This window comes from Lolium perenne, chromosome 2 (genome assembly GCF_019359855.2).
Source record: "Lolium perenne isolate Kyuss_39 chromosome 2, Kyuss_2.0, whole genome shotgun sequence".
NCBI lineage: Eukaryota > Viridiplantae > Streptophyta > Magnoliopsida > Poales > Poaceae > Lolium > Lolium perenne.
This window is the reverse complement of record NC_067245.2, coordinates 219,929,575-219,951,508: the sequence shown is the minus strand read 5'-3', so window position 1 is coordinate 219,951,508 and position 21,934 is coordinate 219,929,575. Positions and strand designations below refer to the sequence as shown.

The 21,934-nt window shown below is 43.7% G+C and overlaps 1 protein-coding gene across 1 annotated transcript; it reads right to left on the bottom strand.

The window, feature by feature from the left end:
• Positions 1 to 3,815: 3,815 nt before the first annotated feature.
• Positions 3,816 to 20,020, bottom strand: LOC127334939 (F-box protein KIB4). The gene is made up of 2 exons (XM_051361498.1): positions 18,725 to 20,020; positions 3,816 to 4,043 (listed from the first exon to the last, which is right to left on the bottom strand). The coding sequence occupies exon 1, from the start codon at positions 19,937 to 19,939 to the stop codon at positions 18,725 to 18,727; it is 1,215 nt and encodes a 404-aa protein (XP_051217458.1). The 5' UTR covers positions 19,940 to 20,020; the 3' UTR covers positions 3,816 to 4,043.
• Between the last annotated feature and the right edge of the window lie 1,914 nt (positions 20,021 to 21,934).

The window sequence follows — 21,934 nt, the reverse complement described above, 5'->3', positions numbered from 1 at the left end:
TTCTCTTAACCCTATGATGATTACACTTTGTTGCATGGTTGACGTCCAGATTTACTCCATTCTGCTATTTTCAATGCAGATGGTAGCCAACAATGGGGCACTTGCACCTCTGCCCACGGAATTCCCGCCGCCGTACTGGACAAATCCCTATCCCTACGCAATGCATCCGCCTCATCCGACGATGGCAAGGGTTGCGTTTGTTCCGCGTTCTATGTTGCAGGCGATACTTGACGAGCAGAATCTTGGCTTGCCAATGTTCCGGAACCTAACAACCATGACCTTTGATGATTGTGAGATCGGCGACAACATGGAGATGTTGTGTCGTTTTATGCACAACACGCCTTCTATAGAGAAGCTTACTATGCAACATTGCGTGGTATGTGTAATGTACCTTTTGTCTTGTTCCGCCTTAGTTAGTTATTACAAGTGCTTGCTTAATTTTAAATGGATTGCTTAATTTCTTGGCGGTGCTGACATGGTTAAATTTGTTTCATTCAAAAGTTTCTAGAAACTCCAAAGAAGTTAGAAGACAAGCCAAAGTGGAGCACAGCCTCCAACCTGAGCTTGGTAGAAGTTCACTACAAAGATAATGATTACAATGGCCTGTTTCATGGACGAGGTGTTCCATCACCGGTTGGACGTGCTACTCGACAACCCAGTGGTATTTTGTCCTTGCTCAAAGAGATAGTACCGGCAACCACAATAATCCGACTTACCAAAATAAATTAGATTTATATCCTCTATTCAGTTACAAATTCAGCAGTTCGATCTATGATTTCGTATTCATGGAGATTTTGAGTTGTAGTGTTTATCATGATCTTTTCAACGGCATGAATGTTTACCCGGATATTCTTTTATTTTTTTTTGATTTAGCTAGGATTCAAACTCGCGGCCTCCTGATCAGATAAAAACTTAAATCATATGTGTGAATCCGTTCAAAAGCATAATCCCACCACCGAAACCGAGTTTCAAGCTTTTTTTGAGTGTTTTTCTAGCCTGGTGCGTTGGAGAACCCATGATTTAACACTAGTCTCGTAACTAATTGAATTTTGGGAATTCATATAATCTATATATTTTAATGTAATTAATCCTGTTGATAAAAGTATTAATGCGTAAATAATATACATTTTATCAGTGTACTAATGGAGCGGCCGGCAGTGCTATGAAAGTAGGTTGTTATTGCTTCCACCGGTCAACAGCAGTGCTTCAAGCTGTGGTTAGAGGTGTTGCTTTTTTGATAAAGAGTATTTTATTACTAAAAAAGGTTCAAGCATTATAACCGGTATTTGCAGAACTAGGATGCACACAACGCTCGTCATCCAAAGTGCAAATAGTAAAATAAAAGGCTCGACACATGGAATCCACATGAAACTTTGTCGAATCCTAAGGCGGAGGAGGCCCAGTCCTGAGATTATGCTGCCATGTTGGAATAAAATGTCTTGCCGTGTTCTACAACCATGTAGTCACCTCCATAAATAGGTTGCGGTTCTCTATACGCTGAAGAGACGACCATGAACGAAATAAAGTGGCGTACCGGTACTAAAACTCTAATTCCAGAGGATGAAAAACTGCATAGCCAAGTACTAAAACCATATTACTCGAACATATATGAAAACTATTAGCGTTGAACATAGAGAACAATTATAAGGCAACTCCGGCCTCAAAAGTGACACACATCTTTTTAAAATGTTGCATAGCAGTCACAAAATATAAGAGAGAAATTAAGTAGCTGCAAATGGCAGTATCGACGCAAATTTGTCAAACAAGATAAATTTTAAGTGCAGTTGAAAGCATCTCAATATCATGCACAGTACACCAACTAAATGCTTCATAATGCTTTTTCATATCCTAACACACTGACACATGACAATTTCTTTAGCGTTAAGTAAATATCCGGCATGTTGGCATCATAGGACACATATAGGTCGTGCCACTTGGGGCAATCCTTGAGCGCCGTCCAACAGTGGACAAAATTGAAGTTTTTTGCTCATTGGCCACCTTGAATTGGCCCAAAGATTGGGTCATCAAGTCGGCAATGCCAAGGCCACTCATCTTACGCTTCTTCGTCTTGTCCTAGGCGGCATTGAACTTGGTAGTCCGCTCTTGGATCCACGCCCACCTTTTCGTGAGCGAGGCCTCACTCCGATCGATCACAAATGGTGATCTCCCAAATGCTTGTGCTCATGGAAGTAGTTGTGGATCTTCCTCCAAAATGTGGCGCCCCTTTGTTGGGCGCCACATACTGGATCTTGTCCAACTTTCATTCATGTCTCGCAAAGGCACACATCCTCAAGCTCGGTGAAGTTCCTGGTCTGATGGGACGCTCCTTTGGTGACTTGAGGTTGCTCCTCCTCAAACAAAGGTGCCTCGTCGATGGAGATAGTGGTGGCATGGGTGCCACCTTGGGTGGCATCATGTTGCTCCTAGGTGCCACCTTCCGTGCCACCACCTCCATTGATCATGTTGGCCATGGTGGCGTCCATGGTCTTGTCCCCATCGAAGTAGGACTACCATACACAAGTGAACGGATTAGGATTGCTACATCGGATGCAAGGGCGAACCGGGTCGCGGTGCAATTTCGTCGAGCAAGTTACGGGGAACGTTGAGACCGATGCTCGGGAGGGGTGGGAGATCGAGGACGACTCACCGACCTCGGGGTGACCTGTCCCTTTACAACCGACGGTTTGAACGCGGTAGAGCCACAGCTAATGGCCAGCGCACTGGCCAGCACCTTTCCCTCCCACTAGAAGCATCGGTTGTGTCGTCAGGGCCTCGGCGTTTGCGTGCACCTGGACGGTGGCGGCGTACGCAAACGCATTGGCCCTTTCTTGGGAAAGTTGGGCGGCGGCCATCTTAGTCCTCACGTTGAATCGGCGCTTGGCCCTCTTCCTCGGCTCGAGGGCCTACTCCTCCAGCATGAGCTCCTTCTTCGGCTTAGCCGACGCGCGGACTCCGGCGGCCTTTCTCGCCTGGTCGCGCGCGCGATGGAGCTGTCACCTGGGTGGAGGGAGCCACAGCGTCGGGCGCGGCCTCGACCTCGTCGTCCAACATGGCGTCGCCATGGGCTACGATCTCGCCGGTGAGAGCTGTGGCCTCCATGGATCAAACTAGGGCACGGGTGTGGCGAATGGATGAGTGGAAGAGTGAGGAGGAGTGTGGAGGGTTAGGGGCCCGACGGAAACATTTCTCCCCTCGCGTGGTGTCCCATTTGCCGCAAACCTGGCCCAAATTTGAGTCAGGTTTAAGGTTTAAAAGAAATGGGAGTTGTCGAATTCTGAAATCTGTGCATATAGAACTCCAAAGATTTATACTCCTGATTTAAAAGAAATGGGAGTTCGTCAGGTTCTCCTTTTTACTATGCAATGTTTCGGAATAAGCTCAGTCTCTTGTTTACCATGTTTTCATTCTTCAGGTGCATTCCTCTTGCCACCTGCCACTCTACATCGATTTCTTGCTATTTGGAGATGTGTCAACATCGATTTATTTGGATTTCCCACTAACATTTCCATCAATCAATCTTTGCGGAGTCCTTCAAAATTGGATAACCAGCAAACTCTTCCATGTTGAATTTTCAGAAATGCTTGAGAACATTTCTGCAGCCTGCTCAATAATGCTCGATAATGGATAACCAGCAAACTCTTCCATGGAGTATATTTTATCACTTTAACTAAGAGGAACACCATCCGAAACTTATTGAAGCTTGAATGTTCTTTATACTGGGCATTTCTGAATGTTATTTATACTGGGCATACTCTGCCACTCATATGAATTATCATTATGCCATATATCATTCACAGTCACAGCTACAATGGATCGAAAACAATGTCTTTTCTTTCTGCGGCACCAAACCAATCTCTCCCACACCTATTATTCAAGCAACAATTGCCAGCTAAGTGGTACAATAATTCCTCGGGTTTATCATGCATACAAGTTGTCCGCTATGTCTTCTTCTCAGACCAAGCTCGGCATTCACATAGCAGGAGCGTCAGAATAGTTCTGAAGTTGACAAGCAAGAGCAGTTGCTTCCCAGTTATACTGGAAACCTGTTAGTTAAATAAACTGGTTAGTGATATAAAAAATCAACATCTTGTCAAGCATGAACAAAGGTACACATAAATACATAATGCGAAAAGGTAAAAAGACATATAGACCAGAAGACCTCACAGTGCTACATCTTTTTTTTTCTGAGAGATGAAACACAAGAGCCAACTGTGTGCTGTCTTGTATTAGATGGAACCGTACAGTATCGCCTCTGTTCCAAGTTATAAGGCGTTTTGGTAGGCTAAAATAGAGTGCCACAACATCTTATATTTTGGAACGGAGGCCATAATAATTTAGGAACATTGTGTTTGTTAGTGTTTCATAAACTTCTTTTAAAAAAAAAAAAACTTGTGCTTCATAGACTTTGAGAAGACAGGAAATGCTTTGCCTGTATTTTAGAACAGCAAGTTCCAAAGCCAATTTCCTTTCTAGGACATTTCTCCTATAAATGTCCCTAGACTACCCAGCCATCTAGGGGGTCTGAGAGGGGCAAAACGATCTGAGCCGTCTGTTTCTACTGCGACAGTAAAATTCTTCCCCCACTTTCACCCACCACCGTCCGATGCAGTGAATTTTCTTTCACAGTCGCTCAGCGCTGAGAAGTCCATGACAGTTGGGCCCTTACGTGAGTGGGGTCGTGTGGCTGAGACTAGAGGGCTGCTCTCCGCGTCTATGGTTTCTGCCCACCGCGGTGAAAACCTAGAACGTCGCGAGCTGCTCCCGTCCCCCAATCCCCGCGCCGCCTCCTTCCTCATCTTCCTCCTCATCCAATCCCCGCGCCCCCGCTGCCTCCTCTCGTCCCCAATCCTCACCTCCTCTTCTTCTCTCCAATCGGAGCGGCGCCCCGAGCAACGGAGGCGCTGGACGTGGGAGCTGGCGACAGCAGGGAGCTCTCCCGTGGCGCGGCGGCTGTACGCGGCGGCGGCTTGAAGCAGCGGTGGTGGAGGCTCGCCGGACGCGGCAGCTGGACGCGCGGTGGTGGCGGAGGCTCGTCGGACGGCCAGACGCGGTGAGCTTTCTCCCTGGACGTGGGAGCTGGCGACAGCAGGGAGCTCTCCCGTGGCGCGGCGGCTGTACGCGGCGGCGGCTTGAAGCGGCGGTGGTGGAGGCTCGCCGGACGCGGCAGCTGGACGCGCGGTGGTGGCGGAGGCTCGTCGGACGGCCGGACGCGGTGAGCTTTCTCCCAAATCCCAATTCCAACACGCTATTAGCTACCAGAAATTTTGATACTCGTTGATTGTAGTGCCCTTTCTTCTTTTCTGATGAAATCAACTGAGGAAAAGTGAGCTTTCTTGGTTTGTGGCCCTAAACCAGCCTTCCCCTCAATCTGATTCTCTCCTCTTCAAATTTATTTTTCTTTTGCAGCTAGGGTTTGGGTGTACTGTAAATTCTTACATCAATGATAATAGCAGCTCTACCTCTGTTGTGACATTGGATGTGCAGTCTGCCCTTGCTACATTTGAGGTAAGAATGCTTCCATACAAATGCACACTACATTTCAAAATGGCTGGACTAATAATCAGACTATCTCTGTTGTATACTGAGTGGCGAGTGCATTGTATAGCAGCGTGGTTGAGAAACTTGTGATAACAATCAAATTTACAAGATGCGCGAGCCGCCCTTGTGCAGCCACTGATGGCCGCTGGTTTCGGCGTCATTTGGGAGGCCCATGGGTGGCATTGATGAGGGCGTGGTTGGAGGGGATGCGCCCTCGCCGGCTTCAGGAGCAGTCCTCTGCCGTGGAGCCGCTCGCCGCTGGGCCTTCGCCACCGCCGGGTGCACAACCTAATTTGAAGAACTTTGTCGAGAAAATAGTTTTTGTGCTTTGACTTTCCACTTTATTGATATAATGTTAATGCTTTCTTATCTAGGACTTGCTAATGACCGAGCTTTGGGACATGGGACATACACTGCAATGGGATAGTTTTGTATATGGCTTAATATGTGGGAACTCTCTCCTCATGTGCTTTTTATTCTTGGTATGCTCTGTTTGAACGATAGCCAGTGTGCCATATGAGTGCAGGTACGATTTGTGTGTACATAATCCACGGATACTTCTGTGTCATGAAATATTTATTTTTCTTTTTGAAAGCAATGAGCATACTGATACTGATATATTCCATTTCATTAGCTATCTTTGGAAGAGCTTGTGAAGATATGTCGGGACAGCAGGGCCCTCGGAGTGCGGCTTACAAGGGTGGGGCGGCTGTGCAGTTGTCTTGGTCAAGGAGGGCATTGTCCCTTAGTTCATTCTGTAATTTGAAGGTACATAGAATTCATTAGCTCTAGAACTGCTACCATTATCTAAACTGGCAGCAAATGACACTAATCATCTTTACTCTTGCAGGAGAAATACTCAAATCAAGGATTGACTGGCGAGTGATCAAGCAGAGCGATCTCGGGCCGTACGTGTTCACGTCGAAGCTGTTGAGTGGTGTAGCCATATTGAAGTTGTAGACAGAGGGAGGTTGTTGTTCGAGACAATAGGGAAAGGTGGATGATAGTAGCAAATCAGAGCATGTGTTGTTGTTGCGGGACGGTGAACGCCTGTGAGGTAGGTGGCTTGACATCCCATGGCAGTAGCAAATCAGAGCATGTGTTGTCAGTGCGTGCCAAACTCTCGCCTGCCTCCTCCATGGTTAGGATTTGGGTGGCCGGATAAGAGCACACAGCAGCTGCACCTCTGCTACCTTGCCGACGAGTCCCAGTTATATCTTCTTAACAATATCGATCTCTTACCTAAATTATTTGACTTATTTGGTCCAGTTTCCTCTTTTGCAAATTTAACCAAGTATTGAGGAAGACGTGTTGCTCGAGCTCTACAAGAGGATTGGCCACTCCATCACCAATGACATGAAGATCCGTAAGGTACCTAAGAATTCTCATAGAAAGATCTGCCTTCACATTGTAATGGGTTTTTTTGTACGGATCGTCGTTTCATGTATTATTTGGTAATCAACTGATGGAGAGAATACTTCTGATATAAACTGTACTTGCAGTGTATTTGAGTGTGCTTCGGTAATATAGCATCTGGTAATAAGTGCTACAATTTTAAAATTCCACAGCAAAGAACTAAAATGTGTGTAGGCTGATCATTTTAAGATAATCAGAACTGAGTGTATTTTTAGTTTGCTTCAGGAATATAGCATCTGGAATTAAGTGCTACTATATGAACATCCCACATTAGAGAACTACAATGTGTGTATACAGATCATTTTGTCCAGAAGGTTCACAGTATACCGTTAAACTAAATTTGTGTTGTTCCATCCTCATTTACCAGGACCATCCTGATGAACATGCTGAAGGAACACACATGCTCTCCACCAGCAGAACACTTCTCGGTATGTATTTTTTAAAGAAGTGATATATCGTGCTGGTCAGATGGTTGTTACTTGATTCAGGCATACTTTCTGTGGGGATATTAGCTGGGTAATCATCTAGCTGGGACATGGCAATGGCATTGGAAGGCGAAAGATTTATGTTACTTGATTTCTAATTGAATTCTTTTCACTCCGCCAAGTCTTAGCGAGTGTTTCTATGGGTGTCTTGTGTTTCTCTTTTTCACGCTGTGTGGATCAGCAGGTCACTGGACCATATGCCATGTTTACTATTTCAGGTACTTTACTGCTTTGTATGCTCATCTAATGCTTGTATGTAGAGGTCATGAGTATAGTGTAGTTTAGGTGATGGTGACAAGCTCATCCTATCCTCGCCACCCTGTTCCATTGTACTTGTTTTTGATGTTTAGGTCTCTCAACTCTAACTCCATATGCATGGTTATGCTTGTTGTCCATTAGTACTACAATGTCATTTCTGAACTTTATCTTGTTTTGCAGCTTGGATCCCCCCCTTCAGAGTTCAGCTATGAAAGGATTATTTTATTCCATGACCATCAGCCCTGGGTTGGGAAGCGGCTCTCGTCGAGCAACGGCGAGCAGGGCTGATTTTAAGACGCCAAGGTGAGCTTCTCAAAAATCCCAAACCCAATACATTGTTTGCTTATAAAAGTTTTGGTGCTCATAGAACATTTAATTAGTGCAGACATTCATGGATAAATTTGGGCTCAAAATGACTGAATTATCTCTCCGTTTGTTGGTTTAGTTCTTGAATTCATTGGCAAGTCAGAACTAAGTACATGGGACACGTCCATTTAGGTGTAGTGCAGTGGCAGTGTCATTTAGATGTGTTTGGATTTTGTGGCAGGATCATAGAAGGGAGACAAGTTCACGTCACGATCCCCTTGTAGGCCATCAAGATCATTTTCATGCCAACATCCTTCAGTTCCTTTGCATTCATCACTTGGTTCTGTCTCTGCTATTCTTACTGATCTGGATAGTTTTCTAGGATTTCCGATGGAGGGGTATGTTAGTTGAGGATCCTCTCTTTTGCTTTTCCCGTGTGCCTTCGAGTCCATCAGTCAGTGATTTATAGTTATCAGTGATGTACAGTTGATGTACAACTCAATTACAGGTAATTTACTTGCGCAAAGGATATATAATCTTAAGCAGCTGGACGCGGGAGCCGGCAGCGGCAGGGCCCACGCACCTAGGGACGACGGCGGCTGGACGGCGCGGTGGAAGGTGGCGGCAGGACGGCGCGGTGGAAAGTGGCGGTTGGACAGGGCAGCGAAAGGCGGCGAGGGAGGAGCAGCCTCACCGACTCGGTCTGTGGATTCGGCGCCGGTAGATTGCTCCACGAGTAAGGCCCTCCTCTTCCTCTAGATGCATCTTCCTTCTCTCAAGTTCCTCTCTCACTTCCTCTCTCTGTCTATGTGCGGATCTGGTGGTTGAGTTACAGCGAGAAGGCGCATAGATGCTTGGGGATCTGGTGGTTGAATTTGGTCATGTGAATGTCCTGGTCTTATTTTTTAGATTTATTCGTTTCTAGGTCGGTAATCATCTCCCCTTGTTCATGATTTTCATTTCCTACCTACAGGACATGAATTGAGTTTATGGTTCCCCTTGAATCTAACCAGAAGTGTTAGCCTGCTGCAGAGCTGGAAATGTATGGCTTAGAGGAAGGAGGCCGGGTGTCCCCACCTCAACGGGAGGAGGAGGAGGCTGTGCGGCGGGATTGAGGCCATGGGATTGAGTTCATATTATCTTGCAATGCACCTGATTTATTTGTGGTTGCAGCAAGTAAGGCTTCCAAAGTCCTACCCAACTTAACTTGCAAGTTGCTAGAGAAGTGGCAATCAACTATGAACTTGCAGGTGTGTCTATGGGTAGCTGCTGATGAGAGTATATGCATATATTTATTTTTGTGTGCAACTAATGCTGAATTTCGTTTTTATATTTTGGACTTGGGATAGGAATCAGTGAGTTGTGCAGCGATGCATAATAACTTTGTCAACCATTTGTAGGTGATTCCATGTATAGAGCGGGGTACTCACTACCTTCTGTGATTAAATTTGTAGGTGTCCATGTATAGAGCGAGTTTCAAGTAACAGGTTTAATATTGAACTATTTTCATGCTACTGCAGTTTTTTCAGATAGCTTCAGTCATTGTGTTTCTTCCCCAGGATTGAGCTATATGCCGATGAGGTCTGACCAGGGGATTGAGATATTTGAAGTGTGCACTGGAGTTATTGGAAGATAATTCCATCAATGAATTCATAACTTTTGGGACATAATAAGTTTAGGTAATATCTCTTTATTTTCTCAGTAATGTCTCTTCCAATACTTAAAAATGAAAAACAGTACATGGTGGTCAACTGTTAATTAGGCTAGAATAGCTTGTGTGATGGTGGATCTGTTTTGGTGTGATCTTTCTAAGCATGCACAGTGTTCTCATGCATCTTTTATCTCTAAATAGGAGATCCCCACTACTAGATTTTGCTGAATTCTCGTGAGGCCACGTCACCGTATTTCCCCCACGTCCGCGTGAGCGCAGCGAAAACCGTCGGCCATTGTTCCGTTCGTTACATATTCCCTTCCAGTTCTCCATGGTCATGTTCACTATATTCTGACCAGAGGTACATGTGTGGCCCATTAGCCCAGCCCATGTTTAGCCAATCAGTTTACCGTTTTTCTTCCTCTACCTATGCAGTCACCGCTCACAAAAAAAAAAATGCAGTCACCTTTTCCCTCAGAAAAAAAAGAGCAGTCACCGTCGATGCACCTAGAGGACACTGCCGTTTCTTTTTTTTTTTTTGAGAACACAGTACAACGCAGACGCTCACAAACACGCACGTACAAACACCCCTATGAACGCACGCACGCACACCCTACCCCTATGAGCACCTTCGAGAGACTGAGCCGGCGTTTCTTCTTCTCATGAAACGACATGTTCTGGAGTAAGTAACTCAGAAATAGAACCGGCGTGTGTCCTTTCCTATCCCTCCTCCACTTTATTCTTTTGACATTAATTCCGCTCTTGATGAACCCATCTCGCCTTCAAATTCTCGCGAGCCCGCCTCTTGATTTGCCAGATGAATCCGGGCCATCATTTATACTCGGCTGCAAGCCATGCCCCGTACTGTCCTCTCCATCTACCTATTTACTAAATCAGGAACCATGCGCCCCGTCAAGCGTCGGCATGGTGATTTGGAAGAGCAGTGTGGCAGCCTTGACGGGCTTCTTTACATCTGCATGGTGGTCTGCTTCTAATGAGAAGAGACATGGTGGTCCAGATGAAATATTCTGTCTCCCTGCCGTGATGAATCATATTTTCTCCCGATCCGCGTCAAGCGTCGACATGGTGATTTGGAAGAGCAGCGTCGCGGTCTTGACGGGCTTCTCGACATCTACATGGGGGTTTGCTTTGAATGAGAAGAGTCATGGTGGTCTTTTCTCTCTGCCGTGAGATGCTTTTGATGAATCATATTTTCTCCAGATAATTTCTCAACCATGGTACAAAAGCAGTCCATGAAGACGATGTATCATGCATTGGAGGTAACGCAGTTTCCTATATTTTATTTGCAAGATTGGATCTATTTTGCACAGGTTTTACTGCTCGATATTCCTAAAAACATCTCCAAGGTAGTCCTGTACCCATATATGCTCGCCTTCACTTCAGCTTGGCAACGCCACCTTTACTTTTTGTTTTTATCAACACCTTAAGGTGGTGTTCTTGCAGATGCGATGATCGGTCAGGAATTCCTCTAAAGTTATCTCTCATGGTTAGCGGAATTCAGTCCGTTGGGCTAAACTGGACTGCACCAAGTCTCCAGTATACCAATATTAATTATCTGCACATCCTTCTCAGATTCATACATGATTCCCACTTCTAGCTATGACATATTCTAGCACGAGGTTTTTCGAGTGTTTCTACCACGAGGTTGACTGGAGCCTTCACATAGCTACTGGTCGATGGAATCGGGGCTTTCCTTCAATCGCCCAATCTCTTAGTATTTTTATTGCACAAGCAGTGCATGAAATATTTGGCAATCAAAGATTTATTCATTGAATTCAATGGTTGATGGTGGCAAGAAAATAAAAATATATGCATCTTCTATTATTATGTGATTCTGAAATACCCACCACACCGTTCGTTTCATCTCAATTTAACTGTTTCTCTACATTTGTTATTTAATCTGCATAATGTGGAAAAATTTCATTGAGATACTAATAAGTTGGGTAACCATGCAACAATCTTTAATGATCAACATATTCCATTTTATATTCTGTAAGAACCCTACAATTTGAATTTGTGAGGTTTATTTGATTTACATCCATATAGATCACCTTCTTTTTTCTACAGTAATATGTTAATTTCATTTTGTAGGTGGTATTTACCTTATCTGTGCCGTGCATGGATGTCTGTTTTCTATACAAGAATGTTTTGTTAAACTACGAGTAATCATAATTGTAAATAGTTCATTTTTATTTGGATAATTATTCTAAGAGAGTTCCTTTGCAGATAAATAACAATAGTGTAAAACAAATTCTCCGCAGCAACGCGCGTGGTATCATCTAGTTTGTAATAAAATTGATCAACGGTTAATGGGAGCACCATAGGCTAATTTAACTCTCTTCTTAATCTATAAGTTATTTACCATATTTTTCGAGACCTTTACTGTTAACTGTTATATCGTACTCTACATTCTTCCCTGGTTTGCATCGATTGGTGCAATGTATATTAGCCCACAGTGATGAGAAGAATGTTGGGTCCAGGCTACTGTATTTCACCCCTAAAGAGCTGAAGAGAATCTGGCAGTAATAATTCTAATAACCTCAAATTATGTTATACTACCTCCGTTTCAAGGAATAAGGCGCACGCGTATTTCAAGACGAACTTTGACCATCAAAATTGAGCAATAAAATCTTGATTGTTTTGTATGTAATTAGTATCGTTGGATTCGTATTGAAAAGCACTTTTTAGTGATATTAATTTCATACAAATAATGTTTATCTATTTTAAAGTAATTCTTGGTCAAACAAAAAGCACGTAGAACGAGGACGCCTTATTCCATGAAACGGAGGTAGTAGTATATGTTATGTCCCACAATGCAACCAGAGAGATGGATTAACCTGCTGACCATGACAATTTATTTTCCTTTTGGATGTTTTGCTTGCTTTGTAATGCTTTTTTTTTAGCAGTGGCTACACCGAGATGTAGAGTTTCTGCGGGAGCGTGAAGCTCGATCTAATTCCGCACCACGACTATGGTTGCGTATTTGTTGTTCCGTTGATCTTTATGTTGACTAGGGTTGTCCAAAAGCTTAATTTGTCCATTGATTGGAAGGTATAATTTTTTTCGCTTCCCTCTATCCTTTTTCTTCCTATTCTCATGTGATTGGAGCTTTTTATCGATCTGTTTTTCTCGGTAATGATGTGTATGCTCTCCGTTCCTTAGCCCTTCATGGCTATTTCATTAGTTGGGTAGAATATCATGCCATTTTCGAATCCTTTTGGTTAATTAAAGTCATATGAGATAAAAAAAGATCAGGCATTGTAGTGCTTTAGATAAGGTGGGGATTGTAGTGTTTTAGATAAGCTGTGAATGCAATGAAAATATGAATACATGACTGTATGGCTGCTATGAAAAGTGGGAGACGGGGGTTACTGTGCAGGGTGAAAGTCCTCGAATATATATCAATGTGTGAGTAAATATTTGGATGTATTTGCAACAAGTATGTTATGTGTAGTGTGACCATGCCTAGGGTTTATTTCACACTATGATCATTTGACGTACAATACTATTTGTTTGACCGATGAGACCTTGATTTGTATTGCCATCAAATGCCCATGGAAGCTCCTTTCACTATGAAACACCATTATTTCATTTTCTATGGGACAAAAAAATTCTTTGGTGTATTTTTCATTTAGTTGTAGCTCAATACTGAAAAATGATATCTCATCTTTTGTCATTCACGGATTAAATTCCCAATGCACATATTTCCTTTTGAGCTCTCATACATTGTCTTATATAAGAAGCAGAGAATAGTGCTTACTATAGGTCGCTTTTTGTCTTTTTTAGCTCACATTCATTGTCTTGTTCAGGAAACAACCACTGTTAATTGTCATGCTAAATGTACACTAGCTTGGACCTTGTACAACGCCTTCTTGAGTTGTGAAGCATTTTTTGCTCTGACCTATAACAGTGCTTATTATATGTTATCCATGCTAAATTGCCAGTGCTTAGACTGTACTTAAAATATGTTTGTTGTGTTATCTCCCAAGAGTATTATATCGAGGAACATGTAGCATATCGAGCGGCATGCTGGATAAGCAACTAAAACAGAAAAACCAATAGAGGAACATGTAGCATGTGGGATATTCCTCTTTAGTTATCCCCAGTTAGGAATTTCTATGCTTTCCTCTCCCGCTGCTTTATATGGCATGATTCAACAGGGGAAAATTGCCTCTACATTCCCATCATATTTGCTATTTATCGCTTTAATTTCAGCAAAGTTTGTAAATTGTTCTCTCCAAGTCTTTTATTAGGATATTACATTTATATATTCATTCAACTTGATATCAATTTGTTCAAGTGTATCTTTCCCTGTTGCATTTTCAGGATTTAGCTATTGGAGAGGAGGGAGGCAGGATATTTATGGTTGGCATGGACGAGCAGGGGAGGCAGACCGCGGGAGGAAGCAGCGGTGAGGCTAGAGTTGCCGAGATGCTGGTGGCGTGGACAAGAAGCAGCTGGGCTGGCTCTATTCTTTATCTTTCCCTGTGATGGCCTTAATCCGGAGGTGTGTTCATGCCATATACTGGCTGTGTGTTCATGTCTTTTATACAGTGCTAACTATCAATCTTGGTTGTGTGTTCTTTCCTTGAGAACAGAGCCTCCTCTGCTCCCTGCATTTATCTCATATGGATAATTGGATAATTGTAGGATTCAATATTATGGTGTTAGATGAGAGTATTACAGAGCCCCTCTCTATTCACATTTTGACTCCTCTTTCTCTCTGATTTTGATTTCATAGCATATCTTTTATTTAGGCGCCATGGCACGATGCCATTTTTTTTTCTCAAACATTTGTTTATCTTCCCTGCAAAGATCCAAATGAGGCTTGCAAACAAATTTAACTTTCGCAATAATAATAATAACTTACCTGCACCTTTTGATTTCGGCTTGCAGACAAATTTAACTTTCGCAATAAATACTTACCTGCACCTTTTGATTTTATTCCTTGCATCATTTGAATATTGTAGTAGGGAGAACGCTTTACATTGCTTTCCTTACGTACTACACAACACAACAGCTTCATTATTCATTTGAATCGACTCTTCGTGGCTAGGTTTGGTATGATTTGACTGTGGGATATTATGGATATAACAGATTATCCTTACCTTCACTACGACCCTATATTGGCCATTCGACACCTCACTCCAAAGGCACCGCAATCCCCAGGTAAATGCCCTTCGTATTTTCCAATTAATATTCTTACACTGACTTCCCTTCGTTTACATGATTACCTATGACCCTTAGATCTAAGGGTTAAGCATTCTCTGATATATGTGGACTGTACATGTATTGTTTTTTAGTGAATGGGGGTTTTATTCCATGTTAAATGCATTTTGATTGTCATTTACTATCACCTCATTAATAGCTTCAAGGACATGCCCAACCTAGGTTACAGGGATTGCATTTCATTAGCGTTTTTACCATGTAATTTTTATTATGGTCTTCCTCGTATTGTCCACGTATTTTCGTTTGCCGGTTCATACACTTTTAGCATATTTTATCCTATCTTTAATTTATGAACTTACTCAAGGAGGTCAATGCATTTAAGGGTTTGTTTGGACAAGGCGCCTTGAGGGGATATTTAATTAGCAGTAGAATGTTTTTTGACACATGTCAGATTTTGAATTACCGTTTTTCGCTTTTTTTTAATCTGCAGAGCATGTAATAGAAATATTAGATTGTTCATTGGCTATGAAACTGTTGGCATAGAGAGCCAATTTAGCATATGTTGATTTTTAGGCCACCTTATCTTCATAGTTAAGGTGTGAATTTATAACGAAACGAAACACTACTACTTTTTTTTATTGTTGAAAGCATCAGACCTTTTCTCTTGGTTATAATACTCAGTTTCGCTTTGTTGGTTCCCTACGTGATTATAAAAGTAATAGTTGCAGTATTTTGCACTGTCCTGAATGAAAGTAATCACTACATGGTCACTACATCGTCCCTTATTGGTAGAATGATTACTGCTAAATCTATTATTTCAAGGGTTTTAAGTAACGCTGACTTTTTACGGTAGTCTGTGTTTGTGGGCATGCAACCTTCCATGCAACTAGAGTGCATATTTGAAGGCCCTTTGTATACATTAGTGTTATGTTAACATGTGGTTACCTTCAGTCTCTAAATCACATATTAAATTTAACCACTACACATCTACATGTATAATATGTGGGGTTCTGCAAATATATTTATTGGCTATGTTGACAGGGCAGCTTCTGCTCATCTGGTGTCATCATAGCACTGCCTGTCTGCCTTGAATTGGGTTTATTTCATAGTCCCTGGCTGGTGCATTGTACGTGTTTTTTTTCATTTATGCAGCAATTGAGCTGTTCCTTTCAAATTGCTTGAGATTCTTTGTTCCAAAAGAGGGCCCTTATGTTAAGGCCAGTTTGTGTATTTAGGTGGAGTACATTTCAACACTATGTGGTACTGCATAACACATTGAAATAGCTTATGGACAGTAATCTGACGTAAAATTGCAACCGCCTTAACATAACATAATTCTTTTGAGAGAAACTAATTACAACTAACCAGTGAAAATTGTTACTGTTTGCACTTCTCATCCACTATATGAAGGAAAATTTTGCTGAAGAAATGCATTACTGTACAATATTTTGTATACTGAGATTTTACTTTTTCAGAAGCACGACTACTTGGTCTAGCAACATCATACATCTTGTCTGTTTTCTCCCGGCATTTATTGATGTGTTGGGCATTAAATAACGCATGTGCTAAACTAGCTCTAGGTTTTCTAAAAATTCATTATTGTATAGTTGTTTTGGTGATGTTATATGCTACACACCTTCCTATGACAGCTTATGACAAAGCTTAACTTGCGATAGTAAAAATTACATTTGTCATGCTATTTTCATTTTTTGCTTCAAATTTATCACCCTGCCAGGCAAATCAGCATGGCCAGAAAAACTAAAATGATTCAGTAGGGACTTGGCTGCCAAAGCTACCGACCTCTGTTTCCTCTCAGTTTCCTTGTTAAACTTGGCCTCTGAATTGGAGCCTATATAATGCTGATGAGGTTGATTGGTATATCCTTCCACAGATTTGAATAATATACTCTCACTTCACGTGTAAGCATCTACCTTTTGCAGAAGCGAAGTGTGAGGTTTCAAGTATGGTGTCAAACATGGAGGAGCCCCTTGTTGAGGGCAACGTTGAGAAGATAGGAGGGGCGGAAGATAGGATGGTAGTGATTGAGGTCAATAAGCAGCTGTACCGTGTTGGGCATCTCGCTGTTGGATTTCATGAATTATTATAGATGTGTGAGTAGAAGAAATTTAAAAGGGAAGCATAGTTGAAGAATGCTGATGACAATGAGCACTCATCGTGGTTGATGTGAACGCTGAAGAGGTGTTTCATATGTACTAATTTGTATATAGCTAGAGTGATTTTGAGCTTCTGATGAGGTCCTTATATTATATTAAAAGGGAACACCAATACAATTTTAAACTTGCTGTTATTTTTTCGACTATTAAACCAAATCTATTTTTTTATTGGAAAGGTACTTGTGATGGAGAACAAATATATTTGATATAAGTGATTGCTTTCTTGTGAATCACATGCTCAATGTGTATATTTGGAGATCATATAGTTACATTTTCTTTAGAATACATGGATGCTTATTTAGCGTAAAGACTGATGCATGATTGTGCTGAGATTTAATGATTGCAGTACCATCTCAAACAAAAGAGATTAGCCGGCGGAAAGTGTTATAATTCATTCATCCATTTCAACAAGAAGGAAGGATCTCCCCTGACTTGCAAACAAAGATTGACTGACTTTACTGGCATAAACGTCACATGACTTCAAGTTGATGTCATGTCAACGTGTCAAAGTCACTTGCACTTAGCAGCCTTGCGAATATTAATTGGGCAAGATAAAATTATGGCGGGTTAGCTATGTCCTGACTTCTGTCATGGGTAGCAAATGGGGACCTATCATGAGCCTCAAGATTTAAGGCCAAAAAAATCTATAATACCATAGATAGAACTTATGGTTATAGTACTGTCTCATTTTTTCCTTTGCCTCGGGGCGCAACGGGTCATGTACCTATGCTATTACTGGTCTACATTATTTATGTTTAAATTATTCTGTACCAGAATACCTCTGCTGCCACTACTATTCATTGAGTAAGAGAAATGGTTGAATGTATATGTATAAAATTGACATCTATTATGTTACTTTGTTGTTTTATTTAATATTTGTTTCGCTTGTATCAAATAAATGTTCTTTAGTTTGCTTAATATATGTTCAATCCATAACCCTAATGGCAAGGATGTTGGGTGGGTCTAAGGGATCGGAAGAGGAAGAGGAAGACATTAGGAGAGGCGGAAGGAACCATCGAATGGGGGCAGAGGAAGTAGCCAAAGGAAGGCCAAGGGCCAGCCGAGGATATTTTCTCCAATGCACGCCGTCGGATGCTGATGGAGCTCAGCCTGGATGGTCAGCCAACCAGCCCTCCCTTTACCATAGCGGTGGCGGCGGGAGCGGTAGCAGGATGGGTAGAACTCCGCTCCGAGCCTATAATTAGCTAAACCTTATGGTTTCAATTCTAACTTGATTCTGCATTTGCGCGATAGCGCAACGGGTAATTCGGTACTAAAATAAGAGAAACCCTATGGTTAGCCTTCGTCATTGCGCGATAGCGCAACGGGTCATCTAGTGAGTTTGAAGGTGGGTAGGCAGGTTATTTTCTAGCAAGTACGGAAATGAGGTATTCTAAAATCAACAGTGGCAACAGATAAAAGGACATTGCTAGTTATTATAGAGCAAAGTATGATAAGGAGCAAGTTTTTTCACCGCCGCCAAGTAATTTATAGGTGTTTATTCTACTGTGTAAATGGCACCAATGGAACACACATCACCAGATGATAAGGAGAGTGCCCCCTAGCGCTTTACGACGCCTTGCCGCCTTAAAAACCATGACTAAAATGATAACGATGAATAATGAAATCAAACCATATAACCTTACACATCAATAAGAAACCGAACAAAGGTAAAATGGATAATTATTATGTGAAAGAATGCATACCTATTTCTGGATCTTATTAAAACTTGGAATGATCCATATGGGGATAGGCCAATTCAACCAAGGTTGGGGAGACACTATATCATAAGAACATTCAGCCTCCAAATTAAATATTCCAACATCCCGACGGATCTCGTGTCCATCCATCAGCGAGTACTCATCGTCATCGGTAAAATAGACATGGTTTGGCAGCAGCATTGGGTAGTCCTTTGTGGAAAGGCAGTAAGTACAGTTGTGGCCGATAAACAATGCATCATCCCCCAAGGTTGGCACATGAACTATCTGCTGGCTGTCAAGGTCAGCCTTGTATATGTCACCACGAGTTGTATGTATCTCTTTTTGCTCACCGCTTGTGCTCTTGGTTATCCTCCATACTTGCAGCACATCACCAGATGATGTCTTTGCTATGTAAGCATTATATGCACTGAATGGCGAGGTGTCTTTGAAGATCATTTCGGGCACCGCACAAGAGCCTTCGATGGCATAACGATGGATCCCGCCTAGACGATTCATCGCGTAGAGCGCGCCATCGTCGCCAAATATGCAATCGGAGTACTCGGGTGGTTCACGGGGCGAGGAAGGGACCCAGTGCCACTTCTCATCGCCGATTCTCGCAAAGGAGATATCCCTATAGGGATTGTGAATCACCACGACCGTGCAGTCCCCCGTGGAAGGATCGCAGGACAGTACTGCCTTGAGATACAGGACTCCCCGGAGCTCGTCCACCGCGTAGGGCTGCGGATCCTCGTCGTAGAGAGAAAGATCGTACCTTTGGAGGTTGCCGGCGGGGTCGAAGACAGGGCTTACCTTCTCGATGGTGCCGACAGAGGGGAGCGCGACCTGCTCGCCCGTGGCCGGGTTGAGGAGGTGGAGCTCGGAGCGGGCGTCGGCGGTGACGAGCCACCCGTGCGAGGAGCCGACGATGTTGCGCTCCCCGATGGGAGGGTCCGGGAGGCGCGCCCTGTAGGCCTTCTTGTCGGCGAGGCTGAGGAGCTCGGCGGCGCGGGTGCCGCCGGCGGCGGTGGTGTAGAATAGGCACGGGGTTTGGGGGCGGCTGTAGATCCCAAGGTGGCGGAGGGCGCGACAGATGGAGCGCCAGGAAACGCATACATCGGCGGCGCAGAACAGGTCCGGGAACTCCAGCCTGCCGAGGACAGTGGTGAGGATGTCGGATGGCAGCTTGGACCAGTCGGGGCCGGCTGCCGTCGATTCCTCCATTGGACAGGGATCTGGTGAGACAGGGGATCAAGTAAAAGTCTAAGTTATATATGGCAGCGATGCAGGGGAGCACATCGCCGCCGGTGGCCGGTGCTTCCCTGTTGGAGTAGGAGTAGGGTTTTTGAGTAATGCTACAGCTACGGGGTCATTTTTACAAAATCAATGCTACGGACTGATGTGGAAAGCAACCAGCAGTTTCAGCTCCTAGAATCACGGGAGAGGCAGCGATTTGCACCAACCAATTCAATCCACGTCCGTCCGTAAGGTGTTTCCGTATGAATATTTCTGTAGGTCTGGGATTACCGTTACTAGAATGAACTTTCAAACTAGTACGGAAGTGCTGTCGGATTGCAGCATGGAAGACGTTGCCCGCTGGAGCGTGGAGAGAATGGACATCATCGATACCGTACGCACGACCGAGTACGGAAGTACTGCCGGATTGCAGCACGGGACGATCGACTACATCAACAATGAGATCTGATCTCGTAAGGCTTTGGATCTTCGAGGGTTAGTATCTCATACATCTCGTTGCTTAGATCTTCATAGATTAGATCTTGCTTCTTTATAGATTGGATCTTGGTTTTTGTTCATATTTACGGTAGAATTTTTTTGTTTTACATGCAACGAACCCATCAGTGGTATCAGAGATAGGTTTATGCATAGATCTGTTGCACGAGTAGAACGCAATGGATTTGTGGGTGTTGATGTTTTTTTAGTTAGTGTACTTTCACTACGGGAAAAACTGTAGTTGCTGTGTTGCTCAACCTTTGCCGTGTGCCATGCATCTCGGAACACGGCAATTACTAGCTTTGCCGTGTTCCACGGAAAAAGAACACGGCAAAGATTTAAAACACGGCAACATCTGAGAAAAGAACACGGCAAAAAAATAACCACGCCAAAGGTCCGAAAAAGAACACGGCAAAGAGTTGAACACGGCGAACTTCGGCCAGGACACACGGCAAAGGTCTGCAACACGGCAAAGGTTGCGCCACGTGTCCCGAGCAAGCTCTCAAGACGGCGCCGTTATAACGACATGGCTTTGCTGTGTGTCCCTAACGGACACACGGCAAAGTTCCTTCTCTCGCGCACACCCCTCCCCTCCCACCAACTTTTCCTGCGCGAGGTAGTATGTCGGCAGCATTTTGGCGCGAAACATTCGCCGTGTGCAAAAGAGCAAGGAACACGGCAAAGGTGTCTTTGCCGTGTGCCATGTCAAAAAGAACACGGCAAAGGTGTCTTTGACGTGTGCCATGTCAAAAAGAACACGGCAAAGATCAATTTCCCTCTTCTTCCCCGCCATTTCTCTTTTCTTTTCGGCCGTTTCTTTCCCGCCTTTTCTTTCTTCTTTCCCGCCGTTTCTTTCCCGACATTTCAGCACTCGCCCTCCCTATATATACCCATGTCTCGGGCATTTCTCCTCCACATCCACCAGCACTTCTCCTCTCTAGCACCGACACCAATTCTCCTCCAAACACCACCAGCGAAGACTCCATCCTCTGCAGCCGTCGAGATGCCCCCTCGTCGTCGTACCAACCATAGCAACACGGGCTTCACAAGCGTCCGTTTAGGGCCTGGAGGCCGTTTCGTGGCTGAAATCTCCGCCGCCGGAGTGCGCGTGTGACTCGGCACCTTCAATAGTGAGGAGGAGGCTGCCCGTGCATACGACGCTGTGGCGTGGAGGTTTGCCCGATCACGCCACCAAATGAACTTCCCGGAGGTAAGTTCTTTGGAGGAAGCCATGTTTCTCGCTCCGGTGCCGCAATTTGCCTCAGCAGCGGAAGAGCGGCACCACCGTTTTGGGCAGAAATGTATCGAAACAAAGTCAGAAATATGCGAGATGTTGCGGGGCGTCGTTTTATGTGACCTAGTAGCGAGAACAAAAGACGGATTTGGGATACGGATCTTCTTCTGAAAAACCCTTCACGAAATGAGCTATGACGTCCGGAGTTATATGGCTTTTAGGGCAAAAGAGCTAGGTATTGCCCTCCGGACACG